General features: G+C 36.8%; 1 protein-coding gene across 1 annotated transcript in view; it reads right to left on the minus strand.

Moving 5' to 3' along the window:
* Window positions 1–1,483: 1,483 nt before the first annotated feature.
* DHX29 (DExH-box helicase 29) overlaps window positions 1,484–26,751 on the minus strand; it is a 42,428-nt gene continuing 17,160 nt past the window's right edge. The window contains exons 9-27 of the mRNA XM_026498955.4: window positions 25,426–25,591; window positions 25,041–25,164; window positions 22,941–23,549; window positions 21,147–21,290; window positions 16,358–16,534; window positions 15,573–15,713; window positions 14,140–14,284; window positions 13,906–14,023; window positions 13,206–13,290; window positions 11,755–11,843; window positions 10,670–10,798; window positions 10,499–10,574; window positions 9,428–9,652; window positions 8,113–8,249; window positions 7,609–7,702; window positions 5,699–5,998; window positions 4,685–4,816; window positions 3,582–3,678; window positions 1,484–1,778 (exon numbers count right to left, since the gene is read on the minus strand). Coding sequence (XP_026354740.2) covers window positions 1,717–1,778; window positions 3,582–3,678; window positions 4,685–4,816; window positions 5,699–5,998; window positions 7,609–7,702; window positions 8,113–8,249; window positions 9,428–9,652; window positions 10,499–10,574; window positions 10,670–10,798; window positions 11,755–11,843; window positions 13,206–13,290; window positions 13,906–14,023; window positions 14,140–14,284; window positions 15,573–15,713; window positions 16,358–16,534; window positions 21,147–21,290; window positions 22,941–23,549; window positions 25,041–25,164; window positions 25,426–25,591 — 3,050 coding nt within the window. The 3' untranslated portion in view covers window positions 1,484–1,716. The remainder of the gene's footprint in view (window positions 1,779–3,581; window positions 3,679–4,684; window positions 4,817–5,698; window positions 5,999–7,608; window positions 7,703–8,112; window positions 8,250–9,427; window positions 9,653–10,498; window positions 10,575–10,669; window positions 10,799–11,754; window positions 11,844–13,205; window positions 13,291–13,905; window positions 14,024–14,139; window positions 14,285–15,572; window positions 15,714–16,357; window positions 16,535–21,146; window positions 21,291–22,940; window positions 23,550–25,040; window positions 25,165–25,425; window positions 25,592–26,751) is intronic.

Here is a 26,751-nt window from a genome sequence, read left to right on the forward strand (position 1 = left end):
AATGTGAAAAATAAAAAATTAAAAGCTGATTCTTAAGAGTTGTAGAGAAGAATGGAGTACAGAGGGATAGGAAGGGGAGAGCATAGGTTGGTGATTACTACAGTGACATAGGTGAACGATGACCTGGGTTGGAGTGATGGCTAAGGAGATGGAAAGGAGTGAATGGACTTTGAGATAGGGAGTTCTGCAAGATTTCAATCTCACTTGTCTTCTGTGTGCTCTCTCCTTTGGTGCTTATCTCCACTCTCATGTCTTGAACGACGATATCCCTATGGAAGACTCTAACCCGATGGCCCTAATCCTGATGCCTCTTTTTGCCAATTTCAAAGGAGTAACGATAGGATTACATTTCAGAAATTTAAATGGTTCTAGAGCCATCACGCCTCTGCCACTTACTGCCAGTTTGATCTGAGCCAAGTTACTTCCCTTCTCTGTGCCTGCTTCCTCATTTGTACAATGGGGATAACGTGCCACCTACTCATATGGTTGTTCGGGGGAGTAAAACCAATACAGAAAAACCATTCGGGCGCCAGCTTGCTCATCCCGGGCGATGGGAAACATTAGTTCTACTGCAGGACTCCACAATTTCTGTCTCCATGTCACCAACTGAACTTCCTCTAGCACCCAAACTAGCTCTGTGACCGGACATGTCCAGTTCTATCAATGGCACTAGCTAGCGATTCCGAACTGCAATCATATTTGACTTTGCTGTCAATTCCTTTACCGCGCTGCAGGCAGAAAGCTAAAGTTAGCGATTGCTGCTAAGTATTTTTACTTCCACCTGCACATAAAGTGAGTTATAGCTTCTTTTATTCATTCATCAACAAATACTGAGTACCTATTAAGAGAGTCCAGCAGTTGGACTAGATTCTTAATCTTTTGTCCTTCAGACACAGTTCCTGCCATTTGGTCTACACGGGACTGTTTCTGAAGTTCTTCAACAATCTTGACTGGAAATGAAGGGAAAACTCCTCTGTGTAATCAAAATGGAGTTTCAAAAGATTCTCTGCCGGTGAACCAACTAAAACCCTTGAAAAATATCTAAGCATATTTTACTGTCTCAAAGTAACTGACTTTATTAATTCAATTATGGGTACAAAGAAGGGTTCAAGGGCATTGATAGCAAAGCTTAGGATTGAGGAAGATGGCGTAAGCTGTCCGCCCCAAGGCTAGCAGCGCCGTGCCTGCCTGCTCTCCAGCGCTGCGTCCTTGTGCACGGCGAGCAGTAGTATCTGTTCATCCTTAGTGTTTGATAAGCAAAACAGAAACCTGAGTAGCTGATTCCTGAAGTTGTTCTTTTCAAGGAAATTTAATTACAACTGGTTTTGGAGTTCACTTTCTCTTGTGGGTCAAGAAAGTCTAAACTCTCCGGATAAGAAGGACTGGTAGAGGATGAGGTGTAAACACAGGCAATCAGGACCCTAAGTTACAGATACTACAGACACAGGCCTTGATATAGGCACATAATGATGTAGAAAGCATGGATGATACCAAAGAATTTATTGTAAATGTAGTGGTAAATACATTGCAAATAATTATCATTAAAAAGGAACTAGAAAATTACGCATGTTTAAAGTATGTGCTTTTTTTCCACCACCTTTAAGTTATGGCTAGTACCAACATTTTAAGTACTGGAATACTTAATGCGATGGTCCATTTTCACATAATTTCATGACATATCTTCATCTTTGTATTTAAAGCGGTTGACCATGACTTTCAGTTCCCGTTATGATTCTCTGTTTTTATCAGTTCTGTAATGATCTGTAGAATCTTGTCATCTGAGTGGAAGAAAAAAACACCCATGAACAAAGTCATCACCTGGCTAAATTCCCAATGTATACACATGTGAACAGCAGGCATACTTCATTAAAAGATTCTTTTAAATTAGAATACAATACTAATACCAGCAATAAAATAGAATCTGTTGCCCTATATTAATTATTGTTATAGTTATTTGACACCTGCTCTCACAAGAAGTAGGCTAACGCCCAAAGACATGATGTAATGTAACTATTTGTCCTTCATAAGGAATTATTTCTTTAAAAATTCCGTTAAGACAAGGGGTTTCCTAACTTTGTCAGCTAGCTCAGATACACTGAAGGATCTATTGACTGTTCCATGGTCTTGAGAATATGTCAGATTTCCATAGTATGGACAAAGAAGGAACTGATACCAGCTGCTCCATGTTTAGTCCAAAGGAAACAAAAACTTTGAGCAGGGGAGGGCTCTTGGAGAGGTGTCAATAGGGAAGTGACAGATCTTTCTACACAACAAAAGTATCACCAACTGATTTGACAAACAGAGCAACAGAGGCTGTAGTATTTGCTAAGGACGTTATGTTAACAGATGCTTCTACTTTTAAATAGTTGTTCCGAGATTGTGACTTCCTAAGAACTTAACTGCTTTTTAGATAGGTGTAATTATCAGGGCTGCGAGACTGAAATTCTGTCTTGTATTAGCTCAGCAAGAGAATGCCCTGAGTTTCAATGGTTGCAATGGGAAATTCTGATAACTGGGCCCATGGCCTGACACTCAAATTCTTGGGGGCTACTATGACATTTAAAAAAAAAAAAAAAGAAAAAGGAAAGGTCATTTGCTGCAAGGGAAACAATGAAGGTCTAGAAAGAACCATGAATTCTAAGCTCCCTAAGTTTCAGGGTATTAGCACTAGAACAGTGGCTCCCAACTTGCCTATGAAAATTAACTGAGATACTTGTTAATAAATACAATCATATTGAAGCCCACTGATCAATTTTTAACATCAAAACCAAATTTAAATGCTCCCTGATGTGATGCAATGGGAGGAACAGAGCAGCAAGTAGAAAATATCCTTTTCCTAGAAATCCAATTAAAGCTTTGGATACAACTACTATAGTCTGCAGGATATGTAGGGAAACACATTAAATCAAAGCATGAAGAAGTAAGCAACCAAATCCTAAATGTGAGAAATTTTACCAGTAAAATAATCCAGTTTAATAAAAATTACTCTGTTTAAAAAGGGATCCGGATGGTAGTAGAGGAAGTGTTATAAATTAAGGGATTAAAAACACACAGGCCTCTCCCATAAAGGAGATTAAATATGTCTGGGGTAGGTCTTTGGACTTCGTATTTTAATATCTGCCAAGATGATTCTGATGATTTGGCAAGTTTGGGTGGGAAACACTCACCAGACTAACCGAAAACTCAGGTGTTTATTGAAGGTTTCTATTGAAGGATAATGTACTTTTTAAACACAGACTAGCTCTGCATTTGTGAGTATGGTAGATACAAACATGCTGGAAACCTCACAGTTCCTTATAATCAAAATTTACAATGCTCAGTTTTACCATCCTTTTTTTCTGTGAAATGGCCAGAAGTTTAGAAGTGAAGCTTAGAAGAGGAAAGAGTAAAAGAATCTTAAGAGGATAACTGGATTGTGAATAATGAAGCAATATGTCTAGGAGTCTGATGGAATTCAGCATAAAATAAATTTTATGAAAACAATATTTAATCACATGGACCATAAGACTTCAGTGTGCTCTAATGTACTCCAATGTTTAAAAATAGATGGTTTTCTACTTACATTATAATCAAATACTTACTTTCAAGGGACATCTTAGGATTTTCAAGCTTTTTTCTTAAAACAGAATCAATGAGAACTCTAAGCTGCTTGAAAATGACGGCTATTTTTACAGGGGCCTGTTGAGAGGAGATAACAAATTGGCCAAAGTTAATCCCTGTGAGTGTGAATAAACGAAGGTAAGCATGTACACCTTACCATCTGCTTAAACACATCTGGACTTCAATAGAAAATGTTATTGGAAAAATACAGGCAAATTATTTCCTGTAGCTTCTCTTACAATAACTCTGTGGGAGTGAAGACTGAAATTTGGGGGAAGGAATTAACAGCTTTATTGAAGTGTAATTTACTAACCTTAAAAATCTACTCATTTTTAAGTGTGCAATTTGATGATTTTTAGTATATTTATATAGTTGTGCAACCATGACCACAGTCCAGTTACAGATGATTTCTATCACCCTGTCCTCTTGGAGAGAACTGCATATATTTTTAAAGTTGCATTTAAGTTTACTTCTCTAGTCTTAGACAAATCGTGATGGCATACAGTAACAGAATGTATTAGATTTTTTTTAAGCTGGTTAGCGTTGATGGGGTTACAAAGAAATAAGCTTATTGCCGGTAGCAGTGATTGGTCTAATTTTTCCAGAGAAAAACTTGACTATACTCATTAAAAGCTGTGAATCTGTTTTACAGATGGCACAATATAACAGAAGGTGCTTTAAAAGTCCTGGTTGGCCAATAACAATTCATTTAATCTAAGAAAGTTATTTAAACTTCTCACTGAACTTACGTGTCTCATCTATAGACAGGAAACTACGGAAATTAGTAACAAGGTTATCGGGGTAATAAATTTGAGATAATCCATGTAAAGTTAACCACTGAAGTACATGACACATGGCAAGTTATTATTACTGATAATGCAATCTGTAATAGTAGCAATATTTTATGATTTTCATACGTACCAGATTTAAAACAGTATAGGCAAGATAAAATATAAGGAAGTCTTCCACTTTAAGTCAAATGATAGGAAGAGATTATGCAAACGCCAATAAAATTTTAAAAATCTACCTCGGTGGTACTGCAAGTAGAGGATTTTAATGTTAGGAGACCAGTTGTAGCATGTACCTGAAAACAGATCCAGCCATCAACAGAAAGAAGACGTTCCCGGTGTTGAACTTCGATATCACCACCAAAAAGTAAAACTGGGAAAGGGGTTATTAGGGTAGTTTCCCTCAGGTATACTCGGGTATACCTTACCTGCATTGGAATAAAGAGGAAGAAAAAAACTTCGCAGCCTAAAAATGTAAGAAATTCATTTATGTTTCACATAAGCATTTTTCTAGAATTTGCCCTTTTAAGATTCACATCGTAAGTTTTGTAAAGCTACCTTTACGTTCTCATATGCACATAATTTGCCAATGTTATAATAATCACATTCACCATCTGTGCATTTACACTATAAAAAGGCATTTTAAAACATTAATTGTAAGGATGAATTATATACCTTGAACATAAAACTATGAGCAAGTAATTTTATCATGCCAATGCTTAGCACAAAAAATAAAACTGTTTCAAAGTGTCTGGTTTCTAGACCAATGTTCAGCTATGGCCACTAGTCAGTAATTCCTCATGTTTTACATTTAAGTTTTACGACAGGGTAATGATTTTTTGAGCCAGTGCTTGAAATTACGGATCCTTGTTAGTTTATAGCAAGCTACAATTCAAAAGATTTTTTTAATTGTAAGCTATAAATAATTGCTTTTAAGTTATTCTGGGTTACACTGCGACTCAAACTGTTGCCAGGTCATACAGAGTTCTGCCTAATCCCAAACCCCCCTTATTTGAAATGCACGTATAACATGTCTTCGTTCTCTGCTGAGGTAGCAACATTTGGTGAAATCTTAGGGAACTGATACATGATGATGGTCAGAGTAGAAACTTTAATATTTTTCTTTCATTAAGTGAAAGAAATAAGGACTTTTTTTTGATGAAACTATATACATACTGATTTCAAATAAGTACAAAAATAAACAGCTCAATTTAAGAATGAAATATAGTACCTGTCGGGGCATCCTAACTTGTTACCACTGACTTCTAGAATAATGTTCTGAACAGTGGAATTAAGATTGAGCACTTTACCTTCTCCTGGTATAAAAGCCATCCATAAGTTTGCAAATCTCGATTTACTGAGGATGGATGTACTTGTGCTTTGCCTTGGGCTGTCTCCACAATGCAAGCCAATTTTTCTGTAACATCAACTGATTTTGTATAGATTATCTTCCCCACATTGTCATACAGTCCAGCGGCCAGTACAGCTTTAAGAAGGGCAATTTCTTGGAAGGAAAGGGTCTGTGAGGCTCTGTTTCCTTCCCAGTCATTAGAAGTTGATGATGAAAATCCCGCTGCCTTAACCAACTTGATTAACTCTTGCTTTACATCCTAGATTGGTTTATGTTAAAAAAAGACAAGATCGTAATTGATTAAAATAGAAAAACTGACAACGCTTTAATATATATTGCTGCTTCCTATCAAAACTGACAGGATGCCAAATTACGTAGTTAACTACAGCCCAAATCAAATGAGGGAGGAGAAAACGATACTGGTAAATCAAGGATTGAAGAATTACCTATTTCTACATCCCAAGACTTTACATGTCATAAAGCATAATGTCTAAAATGTGAGAGCAATAAAAATGTGTCTGAACACATTTGCATTCAATATATTTACTTTACTAGTAGCTCTCTCCACACAATGAGGATGGTCACAGAGGGAACTAGTAATTAGAGAAAGAACAGGGGAGGAATCTTGATCCTGGAATGCAAATACTTCGTTCCTTTGCCCCTGAGAATCTCACCTTAATTCTAACAATGACACTGTCATTTAATCTAAAATTATTGCCTAAAATCTGTATTAACCTTTAGTAACTAAGTGCCAATCAGCTTAAATTCTATAGGAAGGACGAGCATTTTTCAAAGTAAACAGGATACAGGAGATTAAAAGGTGATATTTACATTTAGGATTTCCTTTAGAGTTCTTGTTTGGGACTGAAGAGACTTTGATTCCAGGTAAGAAAAGGCCAAACAGCTGCCCTAACACCACAGGGTAAGTGAAGAGATGGAAAACCTCGCAGCCCAGGGGAGGTGGAAAAGGCTCACAGAAGGAAGGAGGGGGGAGGCAACTGGGCGGCTGGAAGGGAGTGGAGACCGAGGAGAATCCCAGTGAGTTAGCCCAGAGGCAGCGGTTTCTTTAATTTATCCCTTTATCTACTTGCAGGAGGACAAAACTCATTCTGAGAGATGTCCCTGCTCTTATCCCAACCGTTATTTTGAATGACAAAAAATGTGTTAAGTTATATGGGAATAAAATATTTAAGCCTTTAAAATATGAGCTCGGAGTAGAGGAATTATGTGAGATACATTATTTGCTGAATACTTTCATAGCGTGTCTGTAGTAACTGTCTGCCTTTAGATGGTGTGCTAAACACCGTGTCCCATGCGCCAGGAACATTATTTGCAGAGGCGCCCTGCTTTTGCCATCACTTGTCTTTAACTATACTTCTACTCTCTCTCCTCCAAGAAATAATTCTGATCCTCAAGAGTAGAAAAAACCTGAGTGATGGGCACAGCTGTTAGGTTTCCCTTCCCAAGAGCAGATTTATAAACCCGGTCACAATCAGCCACAGGGAGGGATGCCTTGGATGCCTTTCCGTGACTATCATCCTACCTGCATCTAAGTAGCTGGCTAATATTCAGGGAAACAGAAAAGAATTTCCCTAAAAGGAACTGGGGCTCTTAGGAAAAATGACTAGATTCCAAGCCTTGGAAGTATTTTATGATTATTACATTATGGTTGTTAAATACTATTTTAAATCACTGTAGCGATACATAAAAGTTACCTATTACAAGAAACAACAAAAAGTTATAAATTTATTAATTCACTAAATTAAATCTGTACTATGTGTCAAGCACTATCCCTGGCATTTCTTTTTCTAAAATAAGCCTACTACTCAACCATATGCCCCCGAGTTAGAAAGTTGTACTAAGACTGACCTCTAGGGTTAACAGTGATGTTCGATTAAGAAAGTTCCTCCGGCAATATGCTACTTCAGAGCGATAGCCGCCTTCTTGCCGCGCTTTTTTCCATCTAGATAAATAAAATGACCGAAGTTCAACATGTTTTCTTTTCAAACTCTTTTTCAGAGGTATTAGCCAAAGTAAGCTTAATTAAATTACAATCACTTAAGGGAGGGGGTTCTTAATGGTTGTAGGAGCTACGAATATAATATGAACTTCAACGCTGAGATTTTTTGTGGATGATAGTAAATTATTAACTCCAAATACGAAGTAATATAGACACAACAATACAAAGTACATTACAGTCAAATTTTGGAAAGGATTATAAAAATAGACATCTTTAAAATAATTATACCTTGCTATATGAACTAAAAGGGAAATCTTAGATATATCTTCTTAATGAACATCAAAGATAAATTTTTAAAAAGTAAATAACCTCAGGTCACCGACTTATTGACAACACCCAGATTATTTCTTTACCCTAGGTATGCGTTGTAGATTGTCAGGTGGTCTGAATCGGCCATAGCCAAAGCTGATTTTGCAAGATCTGCCTCATCTTTCCGACCAATTGGTGTAGTAAAAGGAGACTTCTCGGTCATCACTGCAGCTAGTGTTGCCTGTCCATAAATAAGCAAAACATTTACCATTAAAGAGGCAGACATGGAAGGATGATGTGTAAAAAAAGCAAATCCTACAACAGTCAGTCCCACTTTCAAGCTGCATGTTTCTTCTTTTCCAATACCTTTACTGTGTTCTACAATAGCTAACATTTTCATTTTAATTAGTTACTTTGGGCTTCATTTTGTTTAATTTAAAAAATATATCACTTTTAGACCATATTTATAAGGCGGTCACATCACCAGAATCAGATAAATACCTGAATGTGTGTACAGTGATTCACAGTCTGTCACACAGAAGCAATCCCAGAATCATAGCTCTTACACCTTGACTCTTAGCCTACTAAATTTCCATTGCCTGCAATGTTCTTTAAATACTTTTAAAATAATTGGTAATGCATTATGGCCCATTTGTTGTTGTAGCTTTTCACATCAATGATCATGACAGAGATTATCTTTTGGACTCAGGACAATTCTGGTGAGTATTCTAATACCAGAGAAACAGACTAGAGCACGTTACACTCTCTTCATTCTGTTTTTAAACAGAATGATTTGCAGTCCCAGAAAAGGCCATAGCCTGGTAAAACTGGAAAGCTGAAAGGGCACAGCAGGCCCATAGTTTCAAAAAGAGGCACACAATTTGTTAATTCTGAGATAATTTGATAAAACAGAACCGCTAGTAATTGCTGGCTCAGAGAGAGAATGCAGAAAAGCGAAGGAAGAAAGTTTTTCATTCTCCTTAGGAAAGTCTGTGGGGTTCACAGCTTTCAAAGAATCATCTACTATAAATAGGGCACCTGGGTGGCTCAACCAGTTAAGCATCCAGTTCTTGATTTCGGCTCAGGTCATGATCTCAGGAGTGTGAGACTGAGTTCCGGTTGGGCTCTGTGCTGGGCATGAAGTCTGCCTAAGACTCTCTCTGTCTCCCCCTCCCCACACAGCTCTCTTGCTCTACCCCCCTATGTAGTCAATTAAAGAAACATTTCAAGTCGGATTTTTGATAGCAAAAGTCTACACAAGCCAAACCCATTTACAAAATAGTACCTCCAGTATACTTAAGTAAAGGGATGAATGTGTAGTATCCTGTATATAAATATAAAAAGTAAAACTTATTTCCAAACTTAGTAATTTCCCAGCCAAAATGACAGTTAAAGAAGCAAGAGCAGCATTTATCTTACCACTGGGTCAAGGCACCCAAATATGGCACCAAAAATAAGCATCTTGCCAATCTTGACATTCACAGGCAGAGCTGCAAGGTGTTGGCCCAGTGGAGTCAGCGTAGGCTCATTTAGCTCACACGCTCCAATTTTTCGGAGTAAATTCATTGCATTGCTGATTACTTGAAGCTGAGGAGGATCTAAGGCTTTCGAGAGGAAATCTTCAGGAGAACCAAGATTGCATTTCTGCACATTAAAAAAGAGTGATAAATCAGTATGTTATAAGAATTGACCAAAGAGATGGTCAAATTGGAACTAAATTCCGAGAAAAGAGACATACATGTCTCAGTAAGGCTATCCTGTTCTTTTTCTTATAATTGGGAGTGAGAGACTGTGTGTGTGTGTGTGTGTGTGTGTGTGTGTTAAGGGCTGATATGAGGAAGAGATCTTCTAGGCCATATTTTTAGTTTCCTCATTCCTGATTTTTGTAAAGTCAAAATCTAAGAACCGAAGGGTATTGTTATAGCTCTTTCAGACTGGGAAGGCCTTGGTCTACGTCAGGGTTTCTCGGTCTCAGCACTGTTGAGCAGTCGGCCCTGGCCTCTACCCACCAGCTGCCCGTGCAGCACGGCCACCTTCTCCCCTGGTGAGCAATATTGCCCCCAGTTGAGAGCTCGTTTTAGTCTATTAAGGACAAGTGCCTGTGGTAGAATTTAAGCACAATGGGTTTACTTATAAAAAGATGGGAGAATGGGGCGCCTGGGTGGCTCAGTTAAGCATCTGCCTTCAGCTCAGGTCATAATCCTGGGGTTCTGGGATGGAGCCCCGCGTCAGGCTCCATGCTCAGGCAGGAGCCTACTTTTACCTCTGCCTCTGCTGCTCCCCCTTGTGTGCTCTCTCGTGCACACTATCTTTCTCTCTCAAATACATAAAATCTTTAAAAAAAAGATGGGGGAGGGGGTATTTATTCAAGAGTAAAAAAAAAATACATGAAAATCTAGAGCAACATAGGGTAAGAGAAGTGTAAGTCTTCATGTTTTCTCTTTTTTAGAAAAGAATAAAAAAAGAGCATCTTAATTCCCTTGGCATTACCATAATATGAAGACATAATTCCTCCAAAGGCACACGTAAGATTTCAGGGACAGAATAGTCCATAAAGCCTTCAAATCTGAAAAATAAAATAATATTAAACACTTGACCTATTATCAGAAATGCCACACTATAATGACTGATGTCCTCCTGGTTCCCAGGGCCGTGGCATACCTTTCTCTTGTGTACATTCTGAAGCAGAAGCCATCTCGGACCCTCCCCGCTCTCCCCTGGCGCTGCAGCGCACTTGCTTTACTGACAAACGTCTCAACCAAAGAACTCATCTGACTGCTTTCATGGTACCTGAAGAAAAGTTTGAGGAGAGAATATTTAGATAAAGGACTTAAATCAAAATTTGAAAAAAGCTGGAAATAGGCAACTCTTAAAATTACACTGAAAACAGGCTAAAAAAAAAGTCCATTCGTTGTGGGCCAGGGTATTTCCCAAGTCATGTTTCATATTTAAATAATTCAGCAAACTCTGCAAACTAAGTCTCATACTATCAAAAGCTTCAAATACCTCTACAAGGGAAAAACCTGGTTCACTCAACCTTTCCCAAATTAATCCGACCATGGAAGATGTTTTATTTTAATGGAAGGCCTATGAATTATGCAATAAGACTTCTTTGAAAAAGTTTGAGAAATGGCTCTTAGTAGTCCTATGCATTGCCGAATATTACTGAAGTTTCCTAACAGCGGGAGAGTGTATATGGATTACGACAGACTATCAAGGTGGTCTTCCCTGTTTTTGCAACATAAACATGAAAACATTTATAAAGTAGTAACCTTTTTATGAAGGTTCAGGGAAGGTTACCTATTAAGTGCCAATTACTATACCACGTACTTTCAATTATGAAAAATATTCATGCTCCCCATTTACATATGAAGGGACTGATAATTATACTTACCTACCGGTATTACAGATCAGAGATTTAAATCCAACTTTGATTCCAAAATCCATATGCTCTGTTATAATCTCAAATAATGTTTTTGTAAGGATATTTTTCAAACAATTTTACAAAAAAATCTGTTCTGAAAATTTTCTCAGAGAGCAGTTTTCTCCAAGTAGTCGTACATGGCATTACTTATGGGAAAACTTAAGACATGAAACTTGACATTTACTCTTGGGCATTTTAAAGTTTCTTAGAGTTTCTCTGAGGCTTTTTGTTTTGGGTAGAATTAGGACATTTGGAATTTTCCCCATATGATTCTGTGATTTCTCCCAAGAATATAAGAGCACCAAACCCTTTTCAAACTTACTTATTTTCTTTTGTTCTTCCAGTGTCAATTACAAATACAACATCTGGAATAGTGATACCTGTCTCTGCAATATTTGTTGCTAAAACAATCTGAAAATAAAAACCAAAAGATTTAGATAACCACTTTCAGCAGTGTGCAATCATTTAAACTATAGTTTGACCTTATGAATTTTAAAAAGTGATTTTCAAAATTATTTACAAAAGTGATTTTCAAAATTATTTACAAAAATTCACCATCTACCTGCTATTACTGTGTAAATTTATTAGTTTTCACAGCTTAACTTGCCAATTAAAGTTAGAGATTTTCATTCCAACAAAAATACCGTTCCCCTAATTCTAGTCAGTCATCTTAAAAATGAACTAAGTAGCCTGGGAAATTGGGCCAGTATTCCTGACAGCTCAGCACAACCATTCACAATTATTGAAAATAATAGTACATCGGTAAGAAGTGGGTTGTTGCCCTGGCTCTTCTACTTACTAGCTGTGCGACCTCAGCCAAGTCATTTTACGTTAGGTGACTTCAGATACTTCTACTGTAATTCAGGAGGTAGAAATAGAGGATTTCTTAGATCCATTTCTAGTTCTAAAATTCTTAATGGTCATGGCTGAATACTACGGTCTTTGCATTTTTTCTGTTGAGTCCTTGGAGGTAAAACATTTAGGAAATTCTCCATCAAATACTCACTTATGTATTGCTCTATCTCAACTCTGTAACTCAATAGTGATTGCTTGTTTTTCTTATTCATTTGACTTAGGAAATAATAATCTGGGTTCTAATACTTAGATGGGACCTAGGTGCTCATTCTATCTCAGCAACATTTTTTTTTTTTTAAGAGGTAGAACTCTTTTCTTTAAACCAAATCTTAGGGGGAAGCCCAAATATTAAGAGATTAGAGCAGCCTCAGAACCTAGGTTCTTTCTGGGAGCTCCTGGGTTCCCCACAGTTCTTAAACTGTGTGCTCTTTTATCCCCTTCTAAATCTGAGACACTCCCTGCCAAGTATCCCTTCACATTCAGAATCCTGAACAGAGGAGACATGAAAATACTGAGACTGTTTCCTAACCTAATGGTCTATATATTACAATCAGGGATGCACAGCCTGGAGAACAACAAGGAATCCTCACAGGATTCAAATAGCTCCTGATATCCAACATCCTTCAAGAAAAGGATGGGAAAAGTAATGATTTTTCTTTTCAGAAGCAAAATCCATTCCATAATATTTTTCAACTGTCACTCCCCTAAAAGCCTTGTCCCTTTAATAATGCATAATAAAAATATTCAAATACTTTAATATTGGGTTCACTTCTGATTTTGTTAACCTAGAGAACATCTAGAGTCTGCCACTGCCTATAAGGCACTTAATAATATTTTAATAATGGTGATGTGAAAGAGTCATTACATTTTCATAAAATATTCTCAGATCACACGTAAATTCACTGCACTGAATTTTACCTTCCTGACTCCAGGAGGAGGAAGTGTGAATGCTGCAGCCTGATCTTGAGTTGAAAGAATAGAATGCAGAGCTATCACTTTATATCTGAAAGTTAAAATCATAGTTCTTAGCAAGAGTTTCTCTTTAGAAGACACTGCAAAGAATAACAAAATTTATTTGCAAATAGCAATTTAAAATTTTATTTTGAAAAATTTCAAACACACAAAAGTTCTGAGAATGATGCAATGAAACCACATATACTCATCAAAGAAAAAATAATATGAATTTAAATGGAATATAGGGTTTAGAGAATTTTAAAATATGCTTGGATATTAGAACTGTGACAGCAGTAATGAACTGTATCAGGACAGATACACTAAACAGCTGATTCCATGTCTGGGTGATAAACTGCAACCTGTAGGGGGTTTTGCACTGTCCAGTGGGTTGGGGAGGGGAGTCACCCTCTTATTCTCAACCACAGGATTCCCTCAGCTTACTCATATTAAGAACACAGAACAAAAGCAGAAATAGTATCTAAAATTTTTAATACATTAAGTGCTATAATGTTAATAAATGTTAAAGCTGTTAATGTTAAATGTTAAAAAATTCACTTTGGATAATTTTAATTATAGGTAAAAAGACTGAAAATTCTGATCAGAGTTTTAATAAACATTTTTCTATTTCAAAACTACTTAGACTATAATAAAGATTTGTAGTTACCGTTCAGAAAAAAATCTCCGGTCAGTTGATAGGAGATCATACAACTGTTGAATATGTGCAAGTCCTGGTAAAAAGATCAGCACTGCTCCTTCAATAGTTCTGAACTGGGGACTTCTGTCTGAAATTCAACAGAAGAAAGGCCAGGGATAGCATGTAACATGTTAAGAAAGCATCTTCAGTCAGCAGAAAAGTTTTATCAAAACAAAGGGAGTCAAATTAGAAAAAGATCTATACCCAAATATATAAGAAGTTCCAAAATGAGATCAAGGTTGATCTTATGAGGATTCATGTAGAGAATAGCATGCTGAGTGCGGCTGCTATACTTTTGGTAAAATGGATTTAAATCAGCACTTGATCCAGTATGAACTGGTATAAACTCCTACAAGAAACACAATCAGAAAAAGGTGAACAAAAATATTAAGTATTTTTATAAGACAAAGAAGGAAGAAAAGATGTATTTGCACTCATTCAAAACTGTATTTCTCATTGTCATTATTTTGCTAAAATATGTAAGAGTACACTTTTTAACTGTGGAAAAAGCGTAAAATTTCATGTGCTGCGTATTTCATTTCATTCAACCTCCTTAAGTACAGCAAAACTTTTAATCTTGTCATGTACATACTAAATTAAAGAAGAGCTAAGAAAAACAGAACACCGTATGCATTGTTCTGTGGCAACGAGAAGCATTCCAGGAAGAGGTCATAGTAACTTTTTGGGGAGGGGGGGGGAGGGAGAGAAAGAATCTTATGTAGGCTCCACGCTGGGCACGGAGCCAGACGTGGAACTTGGATCTCATGACCCTGAGATCATGACCTGAGCCGAAACCAAGAGTCTGATGTTTAACTAACTGAGCCACGCAGGTGTCCCCATAATAAATTAAATAGTTTATATCTGCCTCATTCCTACTAGATTCTATTTTGGTTGCTGAATTCCAATTATCTCTTGAAATACCTTTATTTTTTGAAGTCCTTCTTTAATTTCTAGTTTCTATCTCTGGAGTTTTAGGGAAAGATTTTAGTTTTTGTTTTCTTAATTTATCTGCTTAAGTAAAAGATAAAGTAACTTCATGTTTCCATCAGATTGGATATAAGCATGAAATATCATGGATACAGAAAATATACTGGATATAGTATCACTCGCTAAAATGTAGGATAATTTAGTTTTTATGATACTTCTAAAAATAAACATATCATTGAAACTAACTCTCCAGGAAGAACTGTGCTTGCCCTAGACAGCTTCACTATATAGCTGGGGTTGGCTCATACCAGGACAGAGGCTGCTGAGAAAAGAAATGGCAAGGATCTATTTAGATTTCGGGCCTGCCCCATCCTCAACATCTAAGGTGTTCAGATAAAGTAAGGAAAATAATTACAAATTTACTCCTAAATAATTAATCATGGCTATGAAACAATAAAGTTTCCTTCTTATTTATATGGTCCTTGATTTTTTTATGTCTATCTATATGGCCAAAATACTGTAAAAAGATAAAATACCATAAACCGAAGATCAAAGAAATGATCTTTAAAATTTGCTCAAAGTCCTATCTCTTCCTTTTCTACCAAATTATACTCAAATTCACTGTGCCAGCCATATGATTTCAAACCTCTCACAGAAGGTTATGCCCTGGCTATCACTATCAGATATCTCTGAAAATGTTTTCTTTTTACCTGGTATTTTTTTATTCCTCCTGCTTTGCTTGTAACATTAATAGTAATTTCTTCCTCCTCCTCCAGAAATTTCTGACAGTATTCGGAGTCTTTCTCCAGTACAAAGCCTGTTTCTTCTATTATATCTTCAAGATGAAAAACCTACATAGATTAAGGCATATAAATGATGAACTCAAATTCATTTCAGTAAATATCATTTTAAAAAGAATGAGGAGATCATTATCTTTTGAACGTTACCAAATGTTAATTTAGTCTATTATGAGAAAAGCTTCTTTTTACATTATTTGGGAATGGAAAACTTGGTTGACAGGAGTTTGTCCCTAGAAGTCTCAGGACAAATTACATTATGGTGTCTTTTTTTTAATTTGTGAAAACTGATTAAAAAGAGCTGTCTTTTTAAGCTGAACCCAAGGACAAACATTAAGAATAGAACAGGCAGACCAGAAGTTTCAAAACAAGCCTAAACTGGAGAGGTGGGTGCAAAAGGAGTTCTTTATTGCCAGGCAGCCACTCTCAATCTGCTTATAATGGTTTTGACATGGAAGTGTGTTTTATGTTCTGTACTTCTCAGGTACGTCTTTCAGCAGAATCCTTCCTTCCAGCCCACCCACCCTCAATCCAGGCAGCACCAGCCGCCTGATTCCCAAGCCATCTCCAAGTCCTCTCCTGACTTGGAGTACTGGAGGACTAAGTATGGGCTCAGACTACTAGGTCCTATCTTCTGGGGGAAACTCCCCGGTAGGAATGTAGTTTCTGTTCACGTAAGCATTATAAAGAAAACTTACCTCGACAGGATAGCTTCTTCCTGAAATTCTGAGAATAGGGCAGTGTGTGAAATATGTAGAAAACTTTTCACTGTCTACAGTGGCACTCATTAGAATCAAGTGCAAATCAGAGCGTTTCTGTAAAATTTCCTTCAAGATAATCAGTAGGAAGTCTGACTGGACACTTCTTTCATGAACCTAGTATAAATGGAACAAAAATTTTAACCATATATAAGGTCTAGTACGAGGCTAAAATAATCAGACACGCAAATCTACCAGAAGTTAGTATTTAAATATAGTTGATACATGGGGAAGCAGAGAGAAGTTGTTTCAATAAGGTAGATCTTCAGAATTGAAAATAAAATCACCCTCTAAAACGGAAGCCATAAAAATCAGCATATAACGAACAAAATCAGTTATGATAACAGGATGCAAGCTTACGAGATGGTTTGTAAGTATTTGGTTAAGATGAGGTTATCTCCTAAATTTCCCTTAGAAGCCAAGCCAGGGTGACTCCTCAAGTTCTGCCACTAATACCAAACTGTACGGTCATCGTTACCACAAGACTGGTGGTTCATGCATTATGTAGAAAAAGGGGGGTTGGCTGTAGGGATCCAGCAGGGTCTCAAAGAGTTGTCCGAGAAAAATGGTTTTTAATGCCCTTCTGGCCCACACATTTTAGGGAAGAACGTAACAGATGTGGTATACAGAGTTCCAGATCTTCTGAATATAGCTATCTTCCAACTCTGTGTATTCTGACTTATTTCGAGCCCATTTTTATTTTGTAAGATTTAAGGCAGCACACAAATATTAAGTATATGAAGATAACAAATTAAAACAGGTTTTATCATTCATTTGTTTGTAAGTAAGCAGTAAATAAGTGTTCAGGTTCTGGAATCAATCGCTTGGGTTCAACTCTTCTTGGCTGCTTACAGTATGACTTTAAGAATGTTAAATATTTTTGGGTCTATTCTTCTATAAAACAAGAATACCTATAATATAAACTTTGTAGAGTGCTTGTGACAGTCCAGTGACATCATGTAAAGCCCTCAGAACGGAGCCCAACAAATAGTAAATACTCAGCATTATGCTAGATGCTGGGAATGTAAAAAAGACCAAGACAGTTCTCTCCATTTCGGTTTACAGTCTAGTAAGATACTGTACAGGATGGTTTTAAATTTACACATGAAGAGTAGTCAATTCAGGAGGTCAGGGAGTATACTAAGAGAAATTGCCATCAATGCGAAGAACTGAAGGATGAGTTTGAAAAAAAACGATGAAGGAGGAATAGGATGAGAAAGGGAGGGAAAGTGGTGATGGGATGCAAATTGTATAAAATCACGGTAAAAAGAGGGGTCATAATACATTTTAGGGACTGGAAAAGCAAACATGATACCTTCAGAATGGGAAGGGGCAAGAGATAAAGCAGGTGAGGTGCTTGGTAATCTGCTGTACCCTAATGACTTGGGCAGTGCTTAAAACATTGTAGGGGCACCTGGCTGCCTCAGTCAGGGGAGCATGCAACTCTTGATCTCAGGTTTCTGAGTTCAAGCCCCCCCCACAGGGTATAAAGATTAGAGATTACTTGAAAATAAACCTTTAAAAAAAATCTTAAAGTAGGGAAATCATGCAGTATGAGTTTTGGTTTGAAAAAGGTAACTGGCAGGGCGCCTGGGTGGCTCAGTCAGTTAAGCATCTGCCTTCAGCTCAGGGCGTGATCTCAGGGTCCTGGGATCCACCTCCAAGTGGGGCTCCTTGCTCAGCGGGGAGTCTGCTTCTCTCTCTCCCTCTGCCCCTCCCCACTGCTTGTGCACATGCTCCCTCTCTCTCTACTAAATAAATAAAATCTTAAAAAAAAAAAAAAGATAATTGTCTATAATGTGGAGAATGTAATGGAGGAGAGCAAAATAGAAAAGTTTAATTATCGGTTTTTGTAGTACTTAAAGAAATAATAACCTCTATAAGGGCAATACTAGTTGAAGATGGAGAAAAATGAATGAATTTGAGAAAAGTACAATCAATAGGTCTAGGTGACTGGATTTAGGGAGAAAGAAGGACTAATCTTAGTTATTTTTACTTTGGTGGTTTGACTAGGTTATTTATGTCTGAAACTTGAGAGATTTCCTGATGGATGAGGCAAATCTGAGGAAGCTCATCAAATACGTGTTAATTTATGCAGATACTGATTTAAAAAAATCATAAAGTAGAACTAAAAAAAAATGTGTCCTTTATATTAAGCACATTCAGGAGAGGTAGGCAAAAGATTTGGCTGTAAGCATAGCAGCAGCCAGCAGGAAAAGCTAGTTAACTCACACAGTGACCACAAACCAAATCGCACAACTATTCATCATCGTAAGGTAGAAGTATTATCCTGAGCACTGTCAAAAAGAAAGGTCCTGAATAATATAATGAACTCTGTCCCAACATCTTTTATATTCTTGTATTTAACATGATGATGAATTTCACTGGGCTTTTTCTTACTTTTACCATATTGTTCAAGATATTGACAGTATCACATTCAAGCACAATTCAGTAAATCACAATTCAGTAAATGAGACTAACATGACCCATGAAAGAACAGCTCCCTCAAGTTGGTCTGGCTTTTAAATTAGGGTTCACCCAGGGGCAAGAATATATAATGGAGAAAAGACAGTCTTTTCAATAACAATGTTAGGAAAACTGGAACATTTTCTATACTATACACAAAATAAACTCAAAATGGATTAAAGTTCTAAATGTGAGACCATAAAACTGCTAAAAAGCAAAAATAAGCTATTGTGACTACACCAAAATAAAAGGCTTTTTGCACAGTGAAAACCATCAACAAAACCAAATGGCAACCTAATGAATGGGAAAGGATATCTGCAAATCATATATCCGATAAGGGGTTAATATCCAAAATCTATGAACAACTTACACTAGTCCACACCAAAACAACCCCACAATTTAAAAATGTGCAGAGGATGTGAACATTCTTTCAAATAAGACATACAAATGGCCAACAGACACATGAAAAGATGCTCAACATCACTAATCATCAGGGGAAATGCAAATCAAAACCACAAGATATCACCTCATACCTGTCAGAATGGCTAGAATTAAAAAGAAGTGTTGGTGAGGATGCAGAGAAAAGGGAACATTTGTCCACTGTTGTGGGGAACATAAACTGGTGCAATCACTGTGGAAACAGTATAAAGATTCCTCAAAAAATTAAAAACAAACATAAAATGATCCAGTATTTCTACTACTGGGTATAGAAAAAGAAAACAAAAACACCAATGTGAGAAGATATATGCACCCCTGTGTTTGTAAGAGCATTATTTACAACAGCCATGATACGGAAGCAACCCAAGTGTCCATCGAGAGATGAATGGATAAAGATATGAAATATATACAATGGAATCTACCATGGAGTATTACTCAGCCATAAAAATGAATGAGACCTTGCCATCTGCAACAACATGGATGAATGAAGAGAGTATTATGCTAAGTGAAATAAGTCGGACATAAGACAAATAACATGTTTTCACTTATATGTGGAATCTAAAATAACAAAAAAAGTGTAACAGGAAAAAAGTTAATACATTATGGGGCATCCAAATTATATACTATAAAGTTTACTAAAAATCATGTTTTTGTAGAATATAAAAAAATGTTAAAATATATATACAAACTATAAATACATGTATTCATTTCTATATATAAATATAATGTGCATATTATATGCAACTTAAATGTCAACACTGATTTTTTCTGGGTCATGGGGTTATAGATTTTTACTTTCATTTTTGTAGTATCTTTCTATATTTGTAAAATATTTTCTAATCAAAAGGAGGAAAATAACCCAATAATCTATATGTAGTCGATTAATTAAAACTCAATGAATGAATGTTTTTTTTTTTTTAAGATTTTATTTATTTGACAGAGAGAGTGAGTGCATGCACAAGCAGGGGTGGTGGCAGGCAGAGGGAGAAGCAGGCTCCCCGCTGAGCAGGGAGCCCAATCTGGGGCTCTACCCCAGGACCTGAGCCGAAGGCAGACGCTTAACAAGCTGAACCGCCCCGAATGGCTGAACTTTTACTGCTGCCCTCTGAACTTAGTGAATTAACAGACACTCACAAAAGCTTTATGTGAGGGAAAATTTTTAATATATTTTTGAATAAGAGAAATGTTATGTATCTGGTTTCTTTTTGACAAAATTATGCACAAAGCAAATCAATTTACATTTACTAGGCTACTGTGCCATTTAAAATAATTCCGATGGGAACCTTTTCAATTTAAACATTCAATTTAAGTGTGCAGTCTAATTTGATTCAGGGAGGGATATATCTAGAGAGAAAATGATGAGTTAAACTTTTTTTTTTTTTTTTAGTAAGAATCAAAGAAAATCCTTTAACTAAATGGAGTTGAGAGTCAGTATACTGGTTAGAGCACAGACTGCAGCCAGATGGCCTCAGTTTGAACCTCCAGTTTCAGCACTTGCTGCGTGAACTTACACAAGGCATTTTAACCTCTCTGTGCCTCAGTTTGACAACTGTCAAACAGAGGTAAGAATATCTACTTCACTGGAGTGCGAGGAAGGATTAAACAAATTTATATACATAAAATCAGAATAGCATCTAACATATAGCAAATGTCATGTGGTATTAAATCTATTAACATGAGACATTTGTTAGAGAAAAAAAACTATTATATGTAAAGTGTCTATTTAAATAAGCAGGAAGAAAATGTTAGCTAGTATTAGAAACAGCATCTTTTTATTATGAAGGTGTTTTTAATTTATCTGAACCAGACTATAGAATATACTCACCTCGTCTACAATAACATGAGACACATTAGTTAGGAGACCATCTTCTTGAAGTTTCCTTAGCAAAACCCCTGTTGTACAATAGAGTAACCTTGTAGACTCACTAGCTCGAGATTCCATCCGGATCTGATAGCCACACAAGGAATTCTGAAGGGAGAACACAAGGTTGAGATTAGATTCTCACGAGTGATCTGGGAAACAAGCACTAAGAGATGTAGCACAGGTGCTGATCCTGCTATTAGGGGGAGCAGCTTAAGTAAATCTATATCTATTTAGAGAAATTTATTAAAATTATTTTCCCATGGTCTTCAATTATCTAAAACGGTAAAACTTGTTTTGCTAATTTTAAACAAGAAAAACTTTTGTTCTTTTCAAAGTGTTGATACAAAAGCTGTTCACCCTCTTCGGGTACCATCAATATTATTCTAGTCTTTTTTTTAAGAGGGGGGAGGGGCAGAGGGAAAGGGAGAGAGGTAGAGTGTCAAGCAGACTCCGTGCTGAGCACAGAGCCTGAAGCGGGGCTCGATCTCACAACCCTGAGATCATGACTTGAGCTGAAACCAAGAGTTGGACACTTAACTGACTGAGCCACCCAGGCATCAATATTATTCTAATTCAATTATCTTGGAACAAAACACTAAGGTACTTAGGAACAAAAATTTAGAGCTGTTCCCAAAATTTTCTATCAAGATTTCACAAAAGCTGCCACCATTAAAAAGGAGCTGGTATTGTACCAGTGGTGCCTGATGGGAATCTTGAAGTCCCGTCTATTTCCACCACATTTATTTTTTTCAGTCATTCTTTTATTTGCCTTGTGTGTACATGTCTGTCATCCTCTTAACGTGAGCTCCTTATAAGACAGAAACTGTCTTTTTTCTTACATTCCATGAGAGAAACCCAATTTGTTACATAAAACATTTTTAATAAAAGTGTATGTTATCTTTTTTTTTTAAGATTGTACTTATTTATTTGAGAGACAGAGAGCACAAGAGCGGGTGAGGAGTAGAGGGAGAAGCAGATTCCCTGCTGAGCAGGGAGCCCAACTGGGGACTGGATCCCAAGACTCTGGGATCATGACCTGAGTCGAAGGCACATGTTTAATGGACTGAACCACCCAGGTGCCCAAGGGGTACGTATCTTGAAGACAGAGGCAAAAATGTTAAGTACCATCTCCAGAAAGAACGATGCAAAGTATAAACAAGCAGAGTTATTTGACTTGGAATTCATATTTGGTTCTAAACAATTTTATTAATTTCTGTATTTTGCAGTCATTCTGGTTAAGGTGTAAATAGTTTTGGGTATGCTTGCATGGCAAAACCCACGACAAGAGATATTTCAGTATTTTTTCCATTTTTTAAAAATCAGGGGCTTGAGAACAGTCTAGCTTTTTCTTCTATATTGTATTTTTCTTCTGCTTATTAAAAAGAATTAATGAAAATCACTCAGGAATACATTCCATAGAAACTACTTGCAGGAACTTGAGAATTATGTTATTACAGTCAAATCTGAATTTGTCTATATTCTTCGTTCTCTTTAGTATATAACATATTTGAATATTCAATTATTAAAATGAATATATTTTTCCTTGATATGAGAATTTTTATGACAATTACTAACAACCCTTTTCAAGTGCCATAATATGACATCTATCAAAGAAAACATGAAAAGTGCCTGAGATATGCTACTGAACAAACAGTAATAGTAAAAACTCATACATGGTACAGGTTCCATTTGGATCCCAAGAGCAAAGGTGAGTAATGTCACCACTCACTGAGACGGAGTCCAACAACATCTTACCCTTCCTCCAGGTCCATTTTCACAGCCCAACTCATCACATACTCTTGTGGCTAAACTCACTGCTGAGATTCTTCGGGGCTGGGTGCAGACAATGTTACACTTACTTGTTCCCCACTCATTTAGAAGCAAATCTTCCAACAGAAAATGTGGCACTTGAGTACTTTTGCCACTCCCTGTTTCACCTGCCACAACCACTACCCGGTGCCTTTTAAGAGTTTCAACGATTGAATTCCTATGTTTGAACACAGGTAACTGTTGCCTTTCCTTTAGAAGTCTCTGGTACTTCGGTGTGCTTTGCAACTTTCTAAACAGGTTTCTAACAGGTTCCAAATCTTCTGCCTTTTCTGATTCCAAGGACAGTGCAGAAAAATCTTCATCAGAAACTAAATTTTCCCAAGATTCCTCCGGATCTTCAGAGTTTTCTCTCTTATTTTCAGAATGCTGTTGCTGCTGTTGCTGCTGCTGTTTCAATTTGTTCAGAAGTTTGGCAATAAAAAGATCACGGGGTTTATTGGTTTCCATTTTATTTAATTCTTCCTTTTTCTTTTCTGCATCGCTCCACTCCAGCCAAACATCTCGGTAAGTAGGAGGAAGTAACTGATGCACTGACTATAAATGAAAACAAACAAACAAACAAACAAACAAACAATCAGCAGTATGTTATTTTCACTACCTACTGGAAACCAAAATTCAATAGGCTACAACTGAGAATAGCTACTTTCCTTTTAAAATGTAATTTCTCTCTTAAATTAGTAAGTTATTACTTTAATATAAGACACACATGCTTATATTGTAAATTTATAAATAGCATATATCATATTCAGGCTTCTAGACTTACTAGTTGTGTGACCTTGGGCAAATAACCTCTCTGTGTCTCAGTTTCTACATTTGTAAAATGGGGCTAATATCTCCTTTATAGACATACTCTGAAGTAAACTTTAAGTTACTAAATGAAAAGTGCTCAGTCCTGGAACATAGGAAACTAGTGAATACTTTTTTATTATTTACTCCTGCAGTGGTGCTACGTAAAGATGTAGATGATCCATAAAGCATTTCTGAAACGAAGCTCCCCTGTCAGATGCTGGTAGTTAAATTAAGATTATAGGTCAAAGTATTTAAAATGAACTACAGTGGAAGGGCGCCTGGGTGGCTCAGTTGGTTAAGCATCTGCCTTCGGCTCACATCATGATGCCAGGGTCGCGGGACCGCGCCTCACATTGGGCTCCCTGCTCAGTGGGGAGCCTGCTTTGCCCATTCCCCACCCCCACTCATGTTCGCTCTCTCTCTCTCAAACAAATCTTAAAAAAAAAAAAAACTACAATGGAGTCAATCTAAGTTATCCTAATTCTGTGCTATAAAATTATTTCTGTAACAGTTCTCTCTATAACAATGATAGTCATTTCTATCAATTAAGCTTAGCTTATGATAGCTTTTTTGCAAAATAAGGGAAATAAACGCATTAAGAACTTTTACTGCCAGAAACTGGAAAAGGAACTATTGTTGGGAGTTCCACGTTATCAGGGTCTGGAATTTCCAGTGGTTCTAATTTTCCATGAAGAAAAATACACATATTTATTGTATAAAACAAATGCTGACAATCCAACAATCCAAGAAAAAAAGAGCTTCCTTCAGTAGTACTCTAATCTTTCCTTAACCCGAGAGCTTATAACTAATAAATCCTAAAACTGAAAAGTGGAATCAAGGTCTTTAACTTTTCAAAGCTAAGAGAAAATATAACATTAAAGAGAGATATTATAATACTTAATTAAACATTAAATTGTTTAAAAATTCTCCGTATTTCAGCCAACCTCGTACAACTATTTTTAATCTGTAAAATAGCATAGCCTGAAAAAGGGAACCACTTCTGAAATCGTTCAGAGCCTCTGGTCTAAGGACAGAAAGACTGAGATAGGCTTAGGGGCTAGAGGAAGTCAAAATTATAAATAAGCAGAAATGAAGATTAATCTGAAGAAGCAGTAAGTAAAAACTGCCACAAAGGGCCATAATTAAACACTACATTCCACATGCCCGTACAGTTTTAGGTTGGCTACATACAGTCCACAAATGATTTTTGAAAGAGCTCAGTCTAGAAAGTCTCACCTGCCCCTTCACTAAACGATAAAGAGCCAGAGTTGCTCCCAGGTGCTGAGCTTGCATGCCATCCTCTGTTAAGATCGTGGGGCACACTACCAGGACATCGTCTTCAGACTTGATTACCCTTACCCTACAAAGAAGCCAAGAATTATAAAAATAAAATTAATGAAGTAAAATAAGTCAGAATTCCATTAACACTGAACCTAAGTTTACATTAATTATTTAAGTATTTCCATGGAAGACACTGAACCTAGATAATAACTGATCAGCATTATCACCCGGAAACATGGAACGAGAAAGCTTCGTACAGGTCTACTTAGCACATAAAAAACAGAGATTTTTCATCTTCAGATTTTTCTAAAAGGTCACTCAATTAACCAGAAAAACATACCTACATTTCCAGTATCTACCTACTGGAACTTTTTCAAAGGAAGGATTTGGACTCTTGGGAAGATTCTTCCTGACCCAATCGATCAGAAATTGTTTGGGAGATTTTCCAGTCCAGCTTCGAGCTGTATAGTCAAAATTTCTTACATCATGAGGTTCTTTCTTTTTCTCTAAAATGACAGACAAGATTGGTGCTTTAAAAGTTGTCATGCAGTAATGTATAATCTCTTTTGAGTGATCAGAGTCCTCTCAATTTTGGGAAAAGCCTTTTAGAAGAGAATAGGTGAAAAATGACAGAGAAAAGCTTGCTCTTCTACAAGTGATGTAAGCAAATCCTCTGAATGGATAGAACCACTGAAAATCTGAATCTTAAAAAAAGTATCCTGAGTAACTTGTAAAAATCTACGATATCCATGTGATGGATTATTTATGGTACTCTCAACTACAGAGGCTACCACACAGGAAGGGTAATCTCTTCAAAAAATATAAATCAGATGTCATTTCCCTGCTTAATAGCTGCCACCGCCACAACCACCTTCATTGGCTTCATATTACATATAAAAGAGAGTCCAAATTCTCCATGATCCATCTCTACCTATCTGTTATCACTCCACCATCATGCTCACTACACTAGCCACACAGGCAGTCGGTCACCTCCCCAAATGCTCTGAGCCACCAGCCACATGTGGACAAACCTATATTCATTACAATTAAACTTTCAGTTTCTCAGTTGTACTCATCACATTTCAAGTGCCCCATAATCCTATTTGGCTAGTAGCTACCACATTGGATAGCTCAGATACAGAACATTTCTGTCATCGAGTGTTCCGTTGAATAGTCTGCTCTAGATCTTTCCCATCTTAGACTTCCAATGTACTGTCTCCCTCCTTAGACGGCTCTTCCCACAAACATGTCACTGGGCTGACACTTAATCATCTGTTAGATCTCTGAGCAAGTCATCAGTCCTCTTTATTACTAGAAACCAGTTTTCTTACTCTGATAGCACACATCACAATTTGTAATGAAATATTTAATGCATATTGAAGAGGGCAAGGACTAGGTTATTTTGTTAATAACCGTATACATAGCAACTGACATTATGAACAGTAAGGATTCAATAAATATTTATGAAACAATGTATCATTTAAAAAACTGACAATTTAGTATAGGATTTGACTCTATTACAAATATTATACAAGCTATATTAATAATTTACTTAGCACAAGTAAGTACACAATTACACACATATGGTGCCATGGCAGGACTCACGGCAGTCTTAAAGAGGTACTGTTTTGAACTGAGCTTTGAAACCAGGGCAAGGGGGCACCTG

The sequence above is a fragment of the Ursus arctos genome, unplaced genomic scaffold (genome assembly GCF_023065955.2).
Source record: "Ursus arctos isolate Adak ecotype North America unplaced genomic scaffold, UrsArc2.0 scaffold_5, whole genome shotgun sequence".
Classification (NCBI taxonomy): Eukaryota; Metazoa; Chordata; class Mammalia; order Carnivora; family Ursidae; genus Ursus; species Ursus arctos.